This window comes from Ctenocephalides felis, unplaced genomic scaffold (assembly GCF_003426905.1).
Source record: "Ctenocephalides felis isolate EL2017-DRISC unplaced genomic scaffold, ASM342690v1 CF-g0.4_SCAFFOLD_03571, whole genome shotgun sequence".
In the NCBI taxonomy this organism is placed as follows: Eukaryota; Metazoa; Arthropoda; class Insecta; order Siphonaptera; family Pulicidae; genus Ctenocephalides; species Ctenocephalides felis.
In genome coordinates this window covers 60,421,906-60,441,934 of record NW_020539725.1, presented here as the reverse complement: position 1 = coordinate 60,441,934, position 20,029 = coordinate 60,421,906, and the positions used below count along the sequence as shown (strand labels likewise).

The following is a 20,029-nucleotide window of genomic DNA, read 5'->3' as shown; positions in this document are numbered from 1 at the left end:
TCAACAAGGAAATCGACATGCATAGATAAATAAACATTTTAAACTTACATCGTAGTATTAATTTTGATTTAATGAAAAATGCCTGAATCAGAAGAATATTTTTAATATTTGTTCCTTGAAAATAATAAAATAAATTAAACATTTGTGTTTGTTCTGAACGTAAGTTTACTGATTAGAAATTAGTTCTATATTATTAGTAAATAAAAAGGGACTCTACTGACGATGAAACTAAAAATGAAAAAAGGAGAAGGACTCTAAAAAAAAATGAAATTCAAAGAGACTTTGATGATTAAATTAAATTTAAAGGTAAAAGGGACTATACTTATGAGCAAATAAAATTAAAAAGGGACTCTACTGACAAGCAAAACTAAAAATGAAAGAAAAATAAACTCTACAGATAATTAAATTAAAAATTAAAGAAAAAGGGACTCTACTGGCGAGCAATCTAAAAATAAAATTAAAAAGGGACTCTACTGACAAACATACTAAAAATAAAATTAAAAAGGGACTCTCCTAACTAGCAAAACTAAAAATTAAAGAAAAAGGGACTCTACTGACGACCAAACTAAAAATTAAAGAAAAAGGGACTCTACTTACGAGCATATTAAAAATAAAATTAAAAAGGGACTCTACTTACGAGCATATTAAAAATAAAATTAGAAATAGACTCTACTGACGAGTAAAATTGATAATGAAAAAAAAAGGGACTCTACTGACGACCAAACTAAAAATGAAAAAAGGAGGAGGATTTCTATATCATTCGTAGTTTCTATAAATCTTGGAAGTTATTGAAATGGAAAATATTTTTTAGGCAAAACAGATATTACAACTGTTCAAAGAATGAGATTATATCGCCAGCAAAAAAGTAAAACAAATACAAACAGTCAATGAATGTATGTTAATTTTAATTACATGAAGTTCTTCAAACAAAATTATTACATGATGAGTGAAATTGTGAAAACAATATTTGTTTAGGCGTTGTTTAACATAATCCACTGTGTGAACAAATATTATAGAAGTTATTAATCAGCAATTACTTCATTTCTCTAATAAAGGTTCATTTCTAAATACTAATTACAATGACAAACCGATCATGTCATATTTGAAGTATGACTTTAATTACATTATTGTTTTTAAATAATATACATATTTTTAATGCCATTATAAATATATAATGTCAAAATTGTTATATGATGTATTTATTTTTAACTTAGATGCCATCTTGTACATAGCAAATAAGTTTTACTTCAATCGCGTGTGAACCTTACGCGCACTCTTTTTTTTAACAGTCAATTACGAAAAAAACGACTCAACCGATCTTTGTCCAAAACTAATCAGCACGATTGCCAAATAACATTTTTCACATAGCTCTCGAATTTTAAATTTGTAACAAATTTTTCACTGACCTGTTGTACTTCTTGAGCCTCAGAAGCCTCTTGTTGCCCCCCTGACCCTCGTCGTTGTTCAAATTCAACTTGGTCGTATCATTTCGATTCTTCAGGGCATCACTAATCGTAACAGTACTCGATTTATTAATATTTTTACGAAATTCGATTAAACAATTGTTTACGGGACGACTCTTCAGTACACTTTTCAACATTTTGGAGGTTAGGAAATAAAAAAAGACTACAGTAAATGTTTAAGCACTAGTTTAAGTTAAAGTCTATGTTTTGAACGCGTACGATATTATTCGCGATTGTTTTTTACATGATTCTATATATTTACAGTTAGATTTTACGGTTTTTTATCGATAAATATTAAGATGTGTTTTAGCGTGTCTCGCGTGAAAGTTTAACACGAAGTGCGTACGTGAGCGCCGCTCGAACTAGTTTTATACAAACGACATGAGGACTAGATTCGGTATGGCGTGCGCACTAGGGACTAGATCGTATATTGCTGGATTGGATTTATTTATTTATTTTATTTATTTACATTCAAATTTTTATATCATTTTCAATCTATATATCTATCCTAATCTATATTTTTCATTTTTCTTCTTATTTTCTTTAATTTTTGCTCTTTTTTTTTCAAATTTCTAATTCTATTTAACTTCTAGCTTCATTCCATTTTCTTGTTCATTTATACAAGAACTAGTGGTGTATGGCATTGTGTCTTAAGGCAAATTGCTGGAACTTCCCGTACCGTAATGAAATATTCGAGAAATTTTAAACGTTAATACAAATACTGTAACTTTCATTATTTTTGCTATCTTGTTATATCTGAGCAAATCAAATGTAAATCATAAATCTCCAGAATTTATCTCCAGACACATTAACAAATGTCATTTCATTTCGAATTCAATTTAAAAAAAAATAGTTGCCTAATTTGCACAAAATTGAAAAATTGCTCCCGTATACTCACAGTCTAAACGCACTTGCAAATAATTCTGTTCGACATTTTCACTTATACTGTGCTTAGCTTGGCGACATTTTCACATTTTTCTTTTAATAGTTTTCACAAAATTGGAAAAGTTCTCCAGTACACAAACAGTCTAAACGCACTCGGGTAAACATTTGTACCAGAGTGGCGCTTAGACTGTGCTTAGTTTGGGTATTTTTTTGATTCGAATTTTTAATCCCAAATTACAAAAATATTTTTTGAGAAAAGAAATTAGAAACAATTTTTTTTTCCAAAGCAACTATTTTGTTGAAATAAGCAGAAAGTTCTTGGGATCATTTAAATCGGACGCTTAGTTCTCTCAAAAACTGCCATTTTTTGCACATTTAGCTCTGTATCTTCGAAATGGCGGGACCTGTCTTTGCCAAAAACTAATCACCTCTTCTCCCAATCATTACAAATTGAATGTTTTTTAGATCATTCAAATCCGATACTCCGTTCTCTCAAAAAATCGATTTCTATTTTCTGCATTCTTTGCTCTGTATCTTCGAAACGGCTTGACCTGCCTTTGCCAAAAACTAATCAGCACATCTCCCTATCAATAGAACTCGAATGTTTTTTAAACCATTCAAATCGGTTGATCCGTGCGCCCGAAAACGTGGATGAAAAAATGTGGACCTACAAAACACACACACACACATCTATTAGTTTTCTGAGGTCTGCCGTAAAATGTTCAGAAACCTTCAAAACGTCGAGAAATGCAAAAAAAATTATTTTCGATTTTCGGCCCATTACTATAACTATCCTACGGGAAGTTAATATTACGGCCCTACGACAACTGGTTCAGCTTTAAAAATTCTTCAAAGTTTGCAAAAATTGGTATTGTTTTTTGGCATTTGTCAAAATTAGACTTTTCATCGATGTTTTCTCAAGAACGCCTGAACGGATTTCAAAAATTTAAAAGCCACTTGATGTATCTCAATGAGCACTATAGTTTGTCAGTTTTGTGAGACGGTCTGCCGAGCCGTTTCTTTGTAATTTGGAAAAGTGTTAAACTTGTCCACGTTTATCGATTTTAAAAAATCAAAAACTGTTCGAAAGATATTAGTTGGGAATGGTACTGATTAGTTTTAGGTGAAAATCTACCGAGCCGTTTTCTTTTAATTAACTGTTGAAAAAAAATGTAAGCCTATTTTTATGGCACTTGTTTTGGCGATATATATCACGGTCTTATAGAACTTACTGAAATATTACGGCCTAACGACAAGTAGTTTAATTTTAAAAATTCATCAAAGTTTGAAAAAATGAGTAGTTCTTTTGACATTTGTTAAATTTAAAATTAGACAATTTACTTGGTATAACAATAGAGTACTTGGTATTAATGAACATGTTAAACAATTAAAATCCTACAAAAAACTGGCTCAATTATAAAAATTATTGATTTTTGAAAATTTGCTTTTAGAAAATACTCCGAGTTAACGTGTTCGTTCGTTTCAATTATGTGTAATAAATCCACTCGGAATACTTTTAATGACTCATAAATTAATTTATTTTTCATTGATTAAGTCGATTATTTAAACATATCGGAAAATTCATGTAACTTGCCTCAAGGCTAAATACCAACACCAACTAGTTTTGACTTTTGTTCGGAGATTACCGGCCATACTTGACAGTACATTTGAAATTTGAAATACTCGCCTCTGGCAACACTAATCCATGACATCTGACATCTTGTATCATTGACGAACTGAAATAGCGTTGTCATTTGCTTTAACCTCAATTTCAAACAAATCTGTGTTATTTTTATTAATAATATTAATAATAATAAGTTAAATAATGGCTTTAGTTGGTGGACTACCTGATTACGAAACGCCGGGGGCTAAGAAACAACATTTCAGCCCTTATTCGGACAATGGAGGGTATGAAAATCATTTTTAGATAGATAGATAGAAATTAATATTCAATTTGCGTCACACAAGTATAAATATTAGTGTTATAAAAAATGATTTATAGAAGATTATTAGATTAATAGTATCTATTTTCATCAGTCTCACTGGTTTCTTTTGTAAATTCATGATTTTGGGTACCAGACCTAGCTAATATATACATCTTACGATGAACACTATGCAAGGTAGTGTTCTTTATAGCACAATTCTGATTTATTATTCAGCAACTTAAGTTTCAATTAGTTATTAGTTCATTATCAACTATCCCCTGTGTCTTTTTCCAGGAGTATCGTAGCCATAGCAGGCGAGGACTACGTAATAATAGCCGCCGATACCCGTCTAAGTTCCGGTTTCTCAATCTTCACCCGCGAACAAAAGAAACTCTTCACCCTCTCCGGCACAACAGTCCTCGGTGCCACCGGCTGCTGGTGCGACACCCTAGCCCTCACCAGCATGATCGAAGCCCGTATGAAAATGTACGAACACGATCACAATAAACCAATGAGCACCCCAGCAGTCGCCCAAATGTTATCCACCATGATGTACTATCGCAGATTCTTCCCTTACTATGTCTCGAATGTCCTGGCCGGTTTGGATTCCCAAGGCAGAGGGTGTGTTTTCAGTTACGATCCGGTAGGGCATTGTGAGAAGTCGATGTTCAGAGCTGGAGGGTCTGCTGGGGCTCTGCTGCAGCCCCTGCTTGATAATCAGCTGGGTTTTAAGAATATGCAGAATATTACGCCGGCGCCCATACCGAAAGAGAAGGCTTTGATTATTATTAAAGATGTTTTTGTATCGGCTGCAGAGAGAGATACTTTAATACGGGCGATGGGATATTTGATTAAGATCATTACCAAAGAGGGTATCGTGGAGGAGAAGTTCGAGTTGAGGAGAGATAGGTTTTATAATAAGATGATATGTAATGGATGAATAAAGTTTGTGCGTTTTTAATTTGAGCATTTTAGTAAAGGTGAATATCAAACTATTTTGATTTGGTATCATTTTTGGACAATCTACAATATTTTTAGGTATTTTACAACATTTTTAGGCAATTTATAGCATGTTTAGATAATTCAGCACATGTTCAGGCGATTCACAGGATTTTAATGCAAACTTCAACTCTTTAGATGCAAACTTGCAACAATTTGAGACAATTCACAACATTCTTAGAGAACATACAATGTTCTGGGACAATTTACAACATTCTAAAACAATTTACAACATACTGAAGCAATTTAGAACATTTTTTGCTAACTTTTCATAACATTTTCAGACAGTTTGCAACATTCTAGGACCACTTACAACAATTTTAGAACATTTTCAGTCAACTTTTCAAAACATTTTCAGGCAGTTACAACATTCTTAGGTCATCTACAACATTCTGAGACAACATATACAACATTCTGGAACAGTATCCAATATTTTTAAATAATATACAACACTGTTAGAACATCTACAACCTACTGAGATAACATACAATATATTCAGACAACTTATAACATTCTTCAACAACATACAACATATTCAGACAACTTACAAACATTTTTAAACAACCGACAACATTCTGGGACAATTCACAACATTATGAGATAACACATTACATACTCAGGTCATTCACAACATTTTCAGACAACTTACAACACTTTTAGATCATTTACAAAATTTTCAGACAACCTACAACATTCTTAAATCATATATACATTTCCAGACAACATACAACATTTTTAAACAACATACAATGTTCTGGGACAATTTAGAACATTTTCAGATGCTCATTCAGAACTTCAGAATATTTTCAGATAACTTTCAACTTTCTGAGACAACATACAACATTCTTAGATCTTTTACAATATTTTCAGACAACCAACAACATTGAGACAATGCACAAGATTTTATACAACGTACAACAATTATTCTTAGATCATGTACAACATTTTTAGACAATTTACAACATTTTTAGATCATCCACAACATTACCAGATCATCCACAACATTCTGGGATAACATACAGCATTCTGAAACAACCTACAAAATTCTGGGACCATACAACATTCAAAAACAACATATAACATTGTGAATTCTTAATTTTGAACATTTTCAAAACATTTTTAAACAACATACAATTTTCTGGGACAATCTAGAATAATTTCAAATAACATACAACATTCTCAGACAATATACAACATTGTGAGACAGCCTACAACATTCTGGAACAGTATACAATATTTTCAAGCAATATACAACATTGCTTGATTATCTGCAACATTTTCAAATAACTTACAACATACTTAGACAACATACAACATTCTTAGATTTTTTACAATATTTTCAGATAACCGACAACATTCTGAGACAATGCACAACATTCTTAAATCATCCACAACATTCCCAGATAATCCACAACATTCTGAAACAATCTACAAAATTCTGGGACAATACAACACTCCGAAACAACCTGCAACATTCTGAATTTAGAACATTTTCAGACAACTTTCAGACTGTTTAGAATATTCTGGAACAACTTATAACATTATCCGATAATATACAGCTTTCAAATAGAATATACAATATTATGAAACAACCTCTACAACATTATCAGATAACACACAGCATTCTGAGACAATTTAAAATACACCTAAGTCTGTTTTTACACGGTCTTTTTGTACACGGTTTTGATATAACACGGTTTGAAAATTGAATATTTTTAATGTTTTTACACGATTTTATTACATTTAGCACGATTTGAAATTGTATGTACTTAAATTTTTTTGTCAAATTTGATTTTTGCGAAGTATGTTCATATCACAAAAAAGTATTTATGAAAGAAAAAAGTCCGAAACCATCGATAGTATCGATATGTTCGCAAACTGGCTTTAAGATTTAAGTGAATTCTCCTTTAGCGCGTACAAACAATTTTTACTGGTCAAAGCAAATATGAACAGCACTCATTTAGGGGAATACCCTGAAAATTCTTGTTTTTCACTAATTTTAATAGATATTTAGATATTAGGAACAAATCACCCATTTTTGTATAAGATCAATGTCTTTTTTTACACGTTTTTTTCTGAAACCAATCTCCGTGTAAAAACAGACTTAGGTGTATTTTCATCTAACGTTTGAAAATACTTTCAGACAGTTTGCAACATTCTAGGACAACTTACAACATTCTTAGATCATCTACAACATTCTGAGATCATTTACAACATTTTCAGAACACTTTTAGACTGTTTTCAACATTCTACAACATGCTTAGACAATATTCTGAAATGATCTAGAAAATTCTGAGACATCCTGCAACATTTTCAGGCAATATACAAAATTTTTGAACCATATACAACATATTCAGGCAATTCACACCATATTTATATGAACTGCAACATTTTTAAACGACTTACAGCATTCTGAAATATTCTACAACATTTTCAGGCAATATACAACATTTTAAAAAAATAATACAACATATTCAAACAACTTACAAACATTTTTAAACAACCATTCAACGTTCTGAGATAACATACAACATTCTGAAACAGCCTACAAAATTCTGGTACAATTTAACAACTTTTCAGAACACTTTCAGACGGTTTATAACATTCTGAGACAACCCTGCAATAGTCTGAGACAATGCACAACATTTTATACAGCATACAACAAATCTTAGATTATGTACAACATTTTTAGACAATTTACAACATTCTTAGGTCATACACAACATTGTCATACAGCATTCTGAAACAACCTACAACATTCTAAGATAATCTACAACATTCTAAAACAATTTACAACATACTGAGACAATTTAGAACATTTTCAGATAACTTTTCAGAACACTTTCAGACTGTTTGCAAAATTCTACAACATGCTTAGACAATATTCTAAAATGATCTAGAAAATTCTGAGACATCCTGCAACATTTTCAGGCAATATACAACATTTTTGAACCATATACAACATATTCAGGCAATTTACAAACATTTTTAAGCGACCTGCAACATTCTGAGATAATTTAGAACATTTTCAAACAATTTGCAACATACTGAGATAGTTCTGCAACATTTTGAAACAACATACAACATTCTAAAATAATCAACAACATTCTGAAACAACCTACAACATTCTGAGGTAACACAACATTCTGAGACAATTTAGGTTACTTTCAGATAACTTTTCAGAACACTTTCAGACAGTTGGCAACATTCTGGGACAACCTACAATATTTTTATGTGATCTACAACATTCCGAGATAACATACAACATTCTGAAACAATCTACAATATTTTGAGACAACATTCAACACTCTGAGACAATATACAACATTCTGAGGCACTTTGGAACATTTTTAGACAACTTTTCAAAACATTTTCAGACAGTTTACAACATACAACATTTTTAGATCATCTACTATATTTTCAGTTAACTTACAACATTTGAAAACAACACACAACATTCCGAGATAGTTTAGAATATTTTTAGATAACTTTTCAAAACACTTTTAGACAGTTTGCAACATTCTAAGACGACATATTCAGACAATATACAACATTCTTGGATCATCTACAACATTTTCAAACAACTTACAACAGTATGGGACAATGTTGTGGTACAATTTAGAACATTTTCAGACAACTTATAACATTCTTGTACAATATACAATAACATATTAAGTCCATAAACATTCTTAGATCATCTACAACAGTTTTAGACAATATACAACACTCTCATACAACATACAATGTTCTAGGACAATTTAGAACATTCTGAAATAATCTACAATTTCAGAGATAGTCTGTAACATTTTCAGGCACTATACAACTTTCTCAAAAAATAACACATTCAACAACCTATATAAATTTAACTTTTAAGAATACTTTCATGCACTTACAACATTCTGAGACAATCCTGCAACATACAACATTTTCACATCATCTATAACATTCTGAGACAATTTAGAACATTTTCAGACAACTTTCCAAAATATTTTCAGACAGTTTACAACATTCTGAGACAGCATAAAACATTTTTAGACAACTTACAACATTCCTAGACAATATTTTGAAGTCATTTACAATATTTTCAGACAACTTACAACATTCTTAGAACATTTACAACATTCTGAGGCAACATACAATGTTCTGGGACAATTCATAATGTTTTCAGACGTATACAACATTCTGAGACAACATACAACATTTTCAGATAACTTACAACATACTCAGACAACATACAATGTTCTGGGACAATTTAGAACATTTTTAGACAATATACAACATTATGAAAATCTTCTTAATATCTATTTTTTTGACGAAGTTATAGATATATATATCTCTATACGTATGATCCTCTGAAACCGTTTTTTTCATCGCTACGGAGCTATTGTATGCCAGCTGCTCTCTTTTTCATTACAATACCTCATGCACATGACCTTTTTAATGTGTCAGCATCTTTGAACACTATGATGTATTTAGTACATTAAATTAAATGGTGTATTTAGTACATTATATTAAAAACTTTAAATACGTTTTTCTCAAATTGACTTTTTTCAATGCGGTGCCACAAATTAAAAAAAAACTACAAGTCGTTGCATTTTTTTTTAAATTTATTCACCACTGCAATACCCAGTCCCCCTACCTCAAACAACTTCATAACATAACGTAAAAAAATTTTGCGAAGCTTTTTGTCCCAAAAAAAGGCCCTTTTTAACACTTTTTTTAAAAAACAGCTGCCATTTTTTCCCTTCTTGCTTTTTTTTTCATTTTGGTAGGGGGACTGGATTTAAACTTCTTCTTCTAAACTAAAGAGATCGATTTTGCAATGCCCACTTTGGCGCCCCCTGGTTAACAAATGACGGCGACAAAAAAAAAATAAAATTTCTTAATATTCTATAATTTTGTAATTTTTGTTTAAAAAAACCGCATGTCTCTATGATGAATACATTTCGAGAAAAACAAAAACAAATACCTTGCATTTTTTGTAACAAAAAAACGAACAACCCCCTTAAAGATCATAAACTCTATCATGATGCATCAGTGCTGTACTATAAACAATCTATTAAATAAAACCACACAATTTCTATATAAACTTGGTACATTTCCATCTCATTTTTATTATTGCAACGACAAAGAGCCCCCTTTGGGTCATCATCCAAATGCATCAATATCATCATGATCATATAGAAATAACTAACAAAAGAAAAGAGATTTTTTAAAATTTCGTCACAAACAAAACAATTTTCATATAATCATCATGTAGAAGTGTGTGTAGTTAATTTACTACAATTAATTATGTTATCACTGCCTCCTGACGTCGATTTACTTTTTGGGCTCAGGAGGCAACAGCGGTTTGCCGCGATCCTTTCCACGCAATTTTAGGCCAATGGCCTTCTCGATCTTCCCAATGACGAGGTTGTTGGGAATGCCTCGGCCCGCTTCGTAGTCGTTCACGATTTGGGGCTTCTCGCAAATTTTCTAATGATAAAAGATACATGATTAGTGTATGTATGTATGTTTGAGGATAAAGGTTGGTTTTCTATTTACGGTTGCTAGATCCTTCTGGCTCATTCCCTTCGCCTGTCTGCCCTGCATAATCAGTTTGCCCAGGTCGAGTGATATTTTCTCGTGCTTCAGTTCTTCGGTCTCTCTGTCGAGTTTGGCAGTATTTTTAGTTGTCACGTGTTGCTTGTTGGATCCACCACCGACTGGAAACGAGATATAGAAATTAATATTGGGTGACCTAACATTAGCAGTAGAGTCCTTTCCTTATCATATAAAACAATATTTAATTTGCTTGTCAGTAGATTTCTTTCTTTATTTTTTTATATTTATAATTTGTATAAAGAATCACATTAGACTCATTATACTAAACAAATTATTTTCATTGAATTTTAACTAAAGTAAAATGCAAAGCTAAAACCATATTTCTCTAGATTAATAATTTGCTTGTCAGTAGAGTTCTTTCTTAATTTTCTAGATCGATATTTAATTTGCTCGTCAGTAGAGTCCTTTTTTGTAATTTTATTAATTTGCTCGTCAGTAGAGTCCTTTATTTTCTTACATTTATATTTTGAATGAGGAATTAAATTTATTATATTAAACAAATTACATTTGTCGAATTAATTACAGTAGTATACAAATGCAAAAAAATGTTTCTCTACATTAATAATTTGCTCGTCTGTAGAGTTCTTTCTTAATTTTCTAGATCGATATTTAATTTGCTCGTCAGCAGAGTCCTTTTTTGTAATTTTATTAATTTGCTCGGCAGTAGAGTCCTTTCTTTATTTTCTTACATTTATATTTTGAATAAGAAGCTAGATTTATTATGTTAAACAAATTATGTTTAACAAATTAATTACAGTAAAATATAAGCTCATAAATATTTCTCTAGAAATTTGCTCGTCAGTAGAGTTCTTTCCTAAATTTCTAGATTGATATTTAATTTGCTCGTCAGTAGAGTCCTTTCTTTATCTCATAAATTGCTAAAATTAATTTGCTCGCCTTTCTTTATCATATAAAACAATATTTAAGTTGCTTGTCTGTAGGGTATTCTTTTTATTTTCTATGTTTGAAATTCAATTTGCTAGTCAGTAGAGTCCTCTAAGTTGATTACAAATTTGCTCGTCAGTACAGTCCCTTTTTTATAGTGACTTTTTAAAATAATAGATCATCGAGAATTCAGATTTAGCAACATTTCCTGAAAAAATAAAAATGGGAAGCTTTTTCATTAGACTCTCTTTTGTGGAATAACATTTTCCCAGTTATAATTTTCCAGAACTTATCGAAGAATAGATAGTAATATATGAAGGTCCAGGGTTAAAAGTTCCACGACCAAAGTGTCAAAAACCAGTAAAGTTAAGCATTGTTTAACAACAATATTTGAAAGTAGAGGGAAAAAGATGTATAACCAGCTATAACCCTGATTGTTATGACTTTTATATTGGGAGATAAATTGTAATCTTTTAAAATCCATAATAAAAGTATGGTCTTCCGTTGGTAGTTTTTTAGCATTAGATAAAAGTGTAGTTATTTTGTAAAATACCTTTAAAATTAAAATAAGACATTAAACCTGTTTGCCACCTGGCTGTTTCAATTTACCCCGCCTATAGGGTAAAAAGTCTAGATAACAAATTTTTGAAAGACAGCAAGAAAGCACATTTTTTCAATGATGAAGTAGAAGTCAGTTTTACTGAACGTAGTCAGATAATTGTTCGTTTGAAATGTGTTATTTGTTGTGATATAATCGGTTTGATTATTATAATATAATTAATATTTGCTCAGAGTCAAATTGGACCTTTGTGTCTCGCCCTGCTCTACATATATACTTTTTATTAAATTTACTTTAATTGATCGAATGTAACTTGAAACTTTTCAAAAAGCAGGTCAAAGAAGAAATACTTGATTCATTTTCTATCTCTCCTCGCAGAAATTTGAAAATTACGTATAAGTTCAGTAGTATTATTTACAATTATACATGAAATCCAGAATCCAAAAAGAATCTGAAAAACTTGAAACGTAATCCATAAGTCGAAAGACCAAAAAAGACTTGCAATGGATTATACCATGTCTTCTATAGAACGTGCATAAAACTTCCAGTTGACAAAATATAGACAAACTATTGGAGTTTATAATACCTCATTGTATATAGCATTCAGACGACACATCCTTATACACTTAAAAGTGATAATATTTTTGATTCTCTAGAAATTGTTTAGAATATACCTTACTTAGCAAAACAACGTTTATCGGGTCAGCTAGTATATATATATAATGTAGGAAGAACTAATTTTCATTATATTGAGGTTATGTTCATGTCTCAAGAAAAGTATCTACAAACAAAAACATAAGTATGTGGTATCATTATAGGGAAAAAAATCTTTTAATTTACACCCTTTAATATGCTGATTTTATTTAAACGTAAAAAGCGACTCGAGACACATATTTATGCTTTTTTTGAATCGCAAAATGAACATGTCAAAGTAAATAAAGTGCACTTGGACCGACCATGTGCAACCCACATAAAAACATCATAAATCAATTATTACTTATCATTTATCAATTATTATTATTATTATTATTATTATTATTATCTTACATTTTTGTTGGGTTTCGACGGCGACCCCTTGTCTTCGGGCCGCGTTCACCGCAGACTCCGTTTTCATAGCGGATGCCTTCGGAGCCTTTTTGCGCAGAACAGTCACTTGATCCCAATCTGACATTTTCTCACAGTATTATAAATATAAATAAACTTACGATTAATCACCTCGGACACTACGATTAATTAACAAACGATTTTAATTCACAATTTGCTTTTGCGTTGTATCATCAAATGCCATTTATCATTTACAACACAAGTCTAAAGTTGGTGCAAGTGCAAGACTAGAGATTTGATTTGAACATGGCCGACTGGGATGGCGGATTAATGGAATTTGTTTTTTAATTGTTGTGGTTTGTCGGAAGGGTTGATGGGGTTTGTTTTAATAAATGTATATGTATAAAAATAAAATGTATATGTATAAAATGGTTTTTGGGGTTTGCATTCGGTGTGGAGGGTTTGGAAGGAAAACGATTGTGTGTGTCATATCGTTGGATGTGACAGAAACGAGAGTAGTGGGAGAGTCGGTGTCAAATTTGTAGGAAAAGTCTCGTTTAAATTTATTTAACTTTCCTTAGGGTAGTTATAGTAATGGACCGAAAATCGAAAATGAAAATTTTTATATATCTTTATGTTTTAAAACGTCCTGAACATTTTAAGGCATACCTTAGAAAAAATGCATGTATGTGTGTGTGTGTGTGCGGATACAAATTTTTGAGACAACGAATCAACCGATTTAAATGAGTCATTTACCATTCGATTTCTATTGATACGGAGATGAGCTGATTAGTTTTTGGCAAAGGCAGGTCCAGCCGTTACGGAGATATGGAGCAAAGAGTGCAGATAATAGAAATAAAGTTTTTTTTTGAGAACGGATCATCCGATTTGTATGATCCAAAAAACATTCAATTAGTAATGACGGGAAAAAGTGGTTATTAGTTTTTAACAAAGGCAGATGCAGCCGTTTTTTAAATACGGAGCAAAAAGTGCAAAAATGGCAATGTTTAATGATTCAAAAATCTTTTTTCTTGTGTTGACCAAACAAATATTTTTGGAAAAAAATTTATATTTTTTTTAATTTCATTCTTAAACCAACCTTAACGTTTTTAGACCGACCACAACATTTTTAGGCCATCCAGAAAATTTTTAGATCGACCACAACGTTTTTTGGCTGCCTACAACATTTTTGGGTTATCCAGAAGGTTTTTTAGACGGTTTTACAATATTTTTAGATCAGTTTGAACATTTTTAGACTGTGTACAATATTTTTAGATCAACCTGAACGTTTTTAGATTTTTTACAACATTTTTAGATAAATCCGAACGTTTTTAGACTGTTTACAACATTTTTAGACTAACTTAAAGTTTTCAGACTGTTTACAACATTTTTAGATCAGTTTGAAAGTTTTTAGGCTGTTTACAACATTGTTAGATCAGCCTAAACGATTTTAGGCAGTTTACAATATTTTAAGATCAGTTTGAAAGTTTTTAGACTGTTTACAACATTTTTGGGGCATCCAGAAGGTTTTTTAGGTCGTCCACAACATTTTTAGACAAACCTGAACGTTTTTAGACTGTTTACAACATTGTTAGATCAGCCTGAACGTTTTTAGGCTGTTTACAACATTTTTGGGTCATCCAGAAGGTTTTTTAGACGGTTTACAATATTTTTAGATCAGTCTGAACGTTTTTTGGCCGTCTACAATATTTTTAGTTCATCCTGAACGTCTTTAAATTTTTTACAACATTTATAGAGCAGCCTGAACGTTTTTAGACTGTTTACAACATTTTTAGATTAGTCTGAATATTTTTAGACTTTTTACAAAATTTTTGGGTCATTCAGAAGGTTTTTTAGGTCATCCACAACATTTTTAGACAAAATTGAATGTTTTTAGGCTGCTTACAACATTTCTAGACAAACCTGAACGTTTTTAGGCCGTCCACAACATTTTTAGACAAATTTGAACGTTTTAGGCTATTTACAACATTTTTAAATCAATCTAAACATTTTTAGGCTGTTTACAACAATTTTGGGTCATCCAGAACGTTTTTTAGGCCGTCTACAATATCTTTAGACCAACTTGAACGTTTTTAGACTGTTTACAACATTATTAGATCAGCCTAAACGTTTTTGGTCTGTTTACAATATTTTTTTAATTTTTTTAATTTTCAAAATAAAATTTTTTTGAATAACGAAAATAATTCAGATTTACAAAATTTTATTTCGGTGAGAAAATTTTCAGCAATTTGCCTCAAGGCACGATGCCATACACCACTAGTTTATTGATATGCTAAAAATTTTGAAGTTTTTTAGCATATCAATTTGTTTATTTAAATTAATTACATCATATTTCAAATAAAAGAAAGAATATCAAAACATACATCAAAATAAAAAAAGAGTGCGCGTAAGGATCACACGCGATTGAAGTAAAACTTTTAATATTGTATGAGTAGACAATTAAGATAAAAATAAAAAAACATCATATTTGAATTTTAAAAATTATTTATTAATAATCACATAACATCAATAACACAGTTTAAAACAACAACGATAGATTAATTGCTATCATATTTCATATATGATATAATAGGTTTGTGATAACTAAAATGAGTGACATAAATTTTGCTTTGTAAACTATGTACATTTCTGGAGAAAACTGCATCAATAGTCGAGCCATATCTTGTGGTTGAATCAAATGGAGAATTATTCATTGTTAAATTGAATTTATTATTTAAAAAATCAATTAATGGTTGAGATTCTTCTGAACGAAAATTGACATTGAAATCTCCAGCAAGAATTAATGGTATCTCGTTGTGGTTAGTGTTTAAAAGTTTTGCACCCTCATTAGAAAAATGAAGTAACTGCTGATGAAGAAATTCAATAATATTTTATATGTTTTTATTGGGAGAAATTTAAAGGATGACTATAATTAATGTTTGATTCTGTGTGTGTTATATCACCTACTTGTGTAATTTCATTAGGAATATCCAGTAATATCGTTGGCGCAAGAAACTGCATAGGAGTGGCATTATGAACAGTATCTGAACATGAATGATAGACATTAGACAGCTACACCACCTGCTCTTGAGTTTGATCGTTTGTATTGAGTAACGCAGTAATAGTTCTGAATATTAATTCGTTCTTCATTATTAATCCAAGTTTCCGAAAATAACAAAAACGTACAACGTTGTAGCACTTTATCTTGCAGATCAGGCAAATGAGCTCGTAAACTTTGGCAGTTAAAGGAAAACAATGAAATGTCGTTCAAACTTATTATCTCACTCATTTTTTCTTCTTGTGTTATTAATCTACAAGTTGAAAGTCTTTGGAATTCAGTTTTTAAGTCCATTAATCCTGCTGGCCGTTTTCTTCCATATAAAATTTTTTGTCGTTGTTTTAGAAATGATGAACAATCCATTAATGCTGGTAACTCGTGATAATGCAACATATAGAAGCTGCTGATTATGTGTTTTATTGTATTCATATACAATTTTATCAAAAGTACCACCTTGTGATTTGTGTATTGTGAGTGCACAAGCAGACACTAAAGGAAAATGATTTCTTTTGACAAATATGATTTTATTTCTATTCATTGGAATAGATGAAGATTTCCTGAGAATCGGCACAGCTGTCCTACTGATATTAAGAGTTTGAATATGATGTGAAGCTTTCTTCCTAATTTTGTTACCTATCTTACCGGGAATTTCGAACCATAAACGTAGAAGTTCATCATTATCGCCACGTTCTATGTACACTAATTTTCCCACACAACCATTAGCTAAGCCATCACTTACATCAATATTAGTTGTTATTATGTAAAAATTTATTCAGAACTAAAATTATTTCATACGGCAAAGCCCCGGTATCAATAACCGATTTTTTTGAAACTGCTGACGAATGTATGATTGTTGATCTGTCGCATGGCAACCTACATAAATATCCGTGGCAGTAGATTTTATTTTGTCTTCAACGAGATTCAGTATAAATTTATTATATTCCATGACACATTTATTCTCTAAGAAAAGTCTTATTCCATGAGGACATAATACAGCAACCTCTTCTTTTGTAAAAAAACGTGATTCAATTAATGCAAGTTCATATAGGGTTTAGCGGGTTTAGCGCTCGACTTACGCATGACATGACGGGAGTGGATACTCGCGACATCAGCGCTTACGGCGTCGTAGTGTTCAACTACACGTTGGCGTTTTCGTTGCATTTGTACGGATTTACACCCGTGTAGCCTAAAGAAATTTTTACACCCATATCGCGCCTAAAGAAGTTTTACTTCAAAAATAAAGAAATATTATGAGGAAATTAAAGATTGAATAGATATTTTAATTTTAATAAATATTATATTGTAGTATAATGAAATAGACAAATGATATGTAAATATGAAATAAGAAAATTGTTTCATAATCTCTCATACCAGATACCCCTGTCTTACTGAGATATAAAAATAATATGTAAATAAATAAATAAATAAATAAATAAATAAAAATATTTTGTATTGTATTATATCATACACATATGTAAAGATAATAATAATTGATATTTTAATTGCAATATATTCAAAATTTTACTAATAATATTACTAGTTCAATAAATTGTCTCAAAATCACAAATTTAAAACAAAATTTAAATGTACCATGAATAAATATAATCATTTAGCCTTTCAGCTCTCCGTCTTTTGCCTTTTTGACAGTTTTCGCTGCAACTTCAGTGCTGTGTGTCATTGGTCAATCTGCGTCTACGTTTGTATTTAATCGACGGATCGTATGTCAAATGTTTATTTCTTTTTAATAATCATTAATTGAATAAACGTGGGTTGAAAAGCGATCAGTTCATAAAAAAAACAAAAAAAGGTTTTAATGTTTTTGATGTAATTGATTTGGTAGAGTTAAAATAAGTGCTGGTCCTGTTTTAAATCTACTCAATGGCCTCCAAAAGCAGTTCGCCTAAACGGCCGAGAATTAACCAAGAAGCTGATGAACAACCTTATTTGTTAACTGGGAATCAGAAGTTTACGTTGGAGAATTGCGAGGTAAATGATAAAGGATACAATACTTGCTTTCAATTGATTTGTTTACAGGTTATGTGTCAAAAGTTTTGCTAAATTTTGCTTAAAAACCCTAGTGCAAAGTGGCACATACACTTTGTATGCTCTAAATTAATAACCAAGTAAATTTCTATCTACTTATCAATTATTATTTTATCTTTCAGTTCACAATAGGAAGAGATCTCTCCAACAACCACGTAATACCTGATGTAGTCGTATCAAGATATCATTGCATCATAGAACATGACAAACCAAAAGATCAATGGACCGTCAAAGACATAAGTACGGGGGGCACATACGTGAACGATGTTCTACTTAAAAAGAACACTCCGCAATTGCTTCAAAATGGTGACAAAGTGCGAATTCCTGAAAACTACATCTACGAATTCTTCAAACCTAAAACCAGCAAAAAGAAAGCTGAAAAGAAAAAGAGGAGTGCTGCTAGTTTAGATGAAACAGTTGTCGAGAAAGAGGTAAGGATAAATGATCAGATGATTAATTCTGGTTACTAATACTTCTATTTCCTCTTTCTAGAACAATTCATCACCAAGAAGTAAAAAATTTCACCAGGATTGTGAGGAGGAAACGACTTGTGCAATTTGTAATGAGATGTTTGTAAAAACAATTGCATTGAATTGTTCTCATGCCTTCTGCAAATCCTGCATCGTCCGATGGAAGCAGACTAAGAAGATTTGTCCTATTTGCAGGACCAAAATTACTGCAGAAGTCCCCTTGTTGCTTGTGGATAATATTATTAATTCGTTTTATGCAAATGGGTCTGATGAAAATAAACGGACTAGAGAACAATTGATAAAGGATAGAATTGGTAAGTGATGGTAATAATATATATATATATATATTTATATATAAATATAAATATAAATATATATATATATATATATATATATATATATTATTTTGCTTTTATTACTTGCAGAAATAGAGAAATCTTTAGAGCCCAAAAAGAAACCCTCCAGATCCGGTAGTACAAATAGACGTAGACGGACAAGAGTTTATGCAAGAACCGCTCCTAGGACAACTACTTCTACTACTAGCTACGTCTCGTCAAATTCAATTATTGTTGTTGATGATGATTCGTAAGTAGGAGTTCAAATTTATAGTTTGTAGGGTTACTATTATACATCAGACAGAATATTTTAGAAGTTACATTTTTTTAATGTGGAAGTGGATGGAAATTGAATTAGTTCCAATCAATGTTTCCTGTTTTTACAGTGACACCAGCATCATCTCTTCAGATGACGAATTAAATTCTGAACTCAACGCAATTTATGCAGCTATGGAACTTCGTTTCCCGGCATCTTTTATGCATTAAGAAAAACCAAAGTGAGTGGTTAGATTATTTACATAAATCTCGACGAATGATATGGTTCAAGTATTTTTATCTACTTTTTACGTTATTAATGCTCATTATTAGTATTTTAAGATTTTGTGATGAAAATAAAAGTCTTTACTTATATTATGAGAAGAACTTCTTTGTTATAAGTTTTTATAATAATGTAAGATAGTATTAAATTTAAGATCTGATTAATTTGATATTAATAGTACAATATATTTCTGTTACAAAGATTTTGAAAAATACATTTAA

The 20,029-nt window shown here is 30.9% G+C and overlaps 3 protein-coding genes across 3 annotated transcripts; 2 read left to right on the top strand and 1 right to left on the bottom strand.

Moving 5' to 3' along the window:
- The first annotated feature begins 4,092 nt into the window (after positions 1-4,092).
- Positions 4,093-5,213, top strand: LOC113386412 (proteasome subunit beta type-1-like). The gene is made up of 2 exons (XM_026624192.1): positions 4,093-4,256; positions 4,568-5,213. The coding sequence occupies exons 1-2, from the start codon at positions 4,174-4,176 to the stop codon at positions 5,211-5,213; spliced, it is 729 nt and encodes a 242-aa protein (XP_026479977.1). The 5' UTR covers positions 4,093-4,173.
- Positions 5,214-10,370: 5,157 nt separating this feature from the next.
- Positions 10,371-13,645, bottom strand: LOC113384623 (endothelial differentiation-related factor 1 homolog). The gene is made up of 3 exons (XM_026622370.1): positions 13,368-13,645; positions 10,817-10,977; positions 10,371-10,747 (listed from the first exon to the last, which is right to left on the bottom strand). The coding sequence occupies exons 1-3, from the start codon at positions 13,489-13,491 to the stop codon at positions 10,592-10,594; spliced, it is 441 nt and encodes a 146-aa protein (XP_026478155.1). The 5' UTR covers positions 13,492-13,645; the 3' UTR covers positions 10,371-10,591.
- Positions 13,646-18,159: 4,514 nt separating this feature from the next.
- LOC113384622 (E3 ubiquitin-protein ligase rnf8-A-like) lies at positions 18,160-19,820 on the top strand. The gene is made up of 5 exons (XM_026622369.1): positions 18,160-18,408; positions 18,588-18,896; positions 18,958-19,249; positions 19,361-19,520; positions 19,657-19,820. Exons 1-5 carry the CDS (start codon positions 18,301-18,303, stop codon positions 19,754-19,756), a joined length of 969 nt encoding a protein of 322 aa, XP_026478154.1. The 5' UTR covers positions 18,160-18,300; the 3' UTR covers positions 19,757-19,820.
- The last annotated feature ends 209 nt before the right edge of the window (positions 19,821-20,029 follow it).

Excerpts from the sequence above, each read along its gene's own strand:
- LOC113386412 (XM_026624192.1), top strand. The coding sequence starts at position 4,174 with ATGGCTTTAGTTGGTGGACTACCTGATTACGAAACGCCGGGGGCTAAG. Across the intron at positions 4,257-4,567 it reads CCTTATTCGGACAATGGAGG|GAGTATCGTAGCCATAGCAG; the intron begins GTATGAAAATCA and ends GTCTTTTTCCAG.
- LOC113384623 (XM_026622370.1), bottom strand. The coding sequence starts at position 13,491 with ATGTCAGATTGGGATCAAGTGACTGTTCTGCGCAAAAAGGCTCCGAAG. Across the intron at positions 10,978-13,367 it reads CGTCGAAACCCAACAAAAAT|TCGGTGGTGGATCCAACAAG; the intron begins GTAAGATAATAA and ends TCTCGTTTCCAG. Across the intron at positions 10,748-10,816 it reads GCCAGAAGGATCTAGCAACC|AAAATTTGCGAGAAGCCCCA; the intron begins GTAAATAGAAAA and ends TTTTATCATTAG.
- LOC113384622 (XM_026622369.1), top strand. The coding sequence starts at position 18,301 with ATGGCCTCCAAAAGCAGTTCGCCTAAACGGCCGAGAATTAACCAAGAA. Across the intron at positions 18,409-18,587 it reads TTACGTTGGAGAATTGCGAG|TTCACAATAGGAAGAGATCT; the intron begins GTAAATGATAAA and ends TTTATCTTTCAG. Across the intron at positions 18,897-18,957 it reads AAACAGTTGTCGAGAAAGAG|AACAATTCATCACCAAGAAG; the intron begins GTAAGGATAAAT and ends TCCTCTTTCTAG.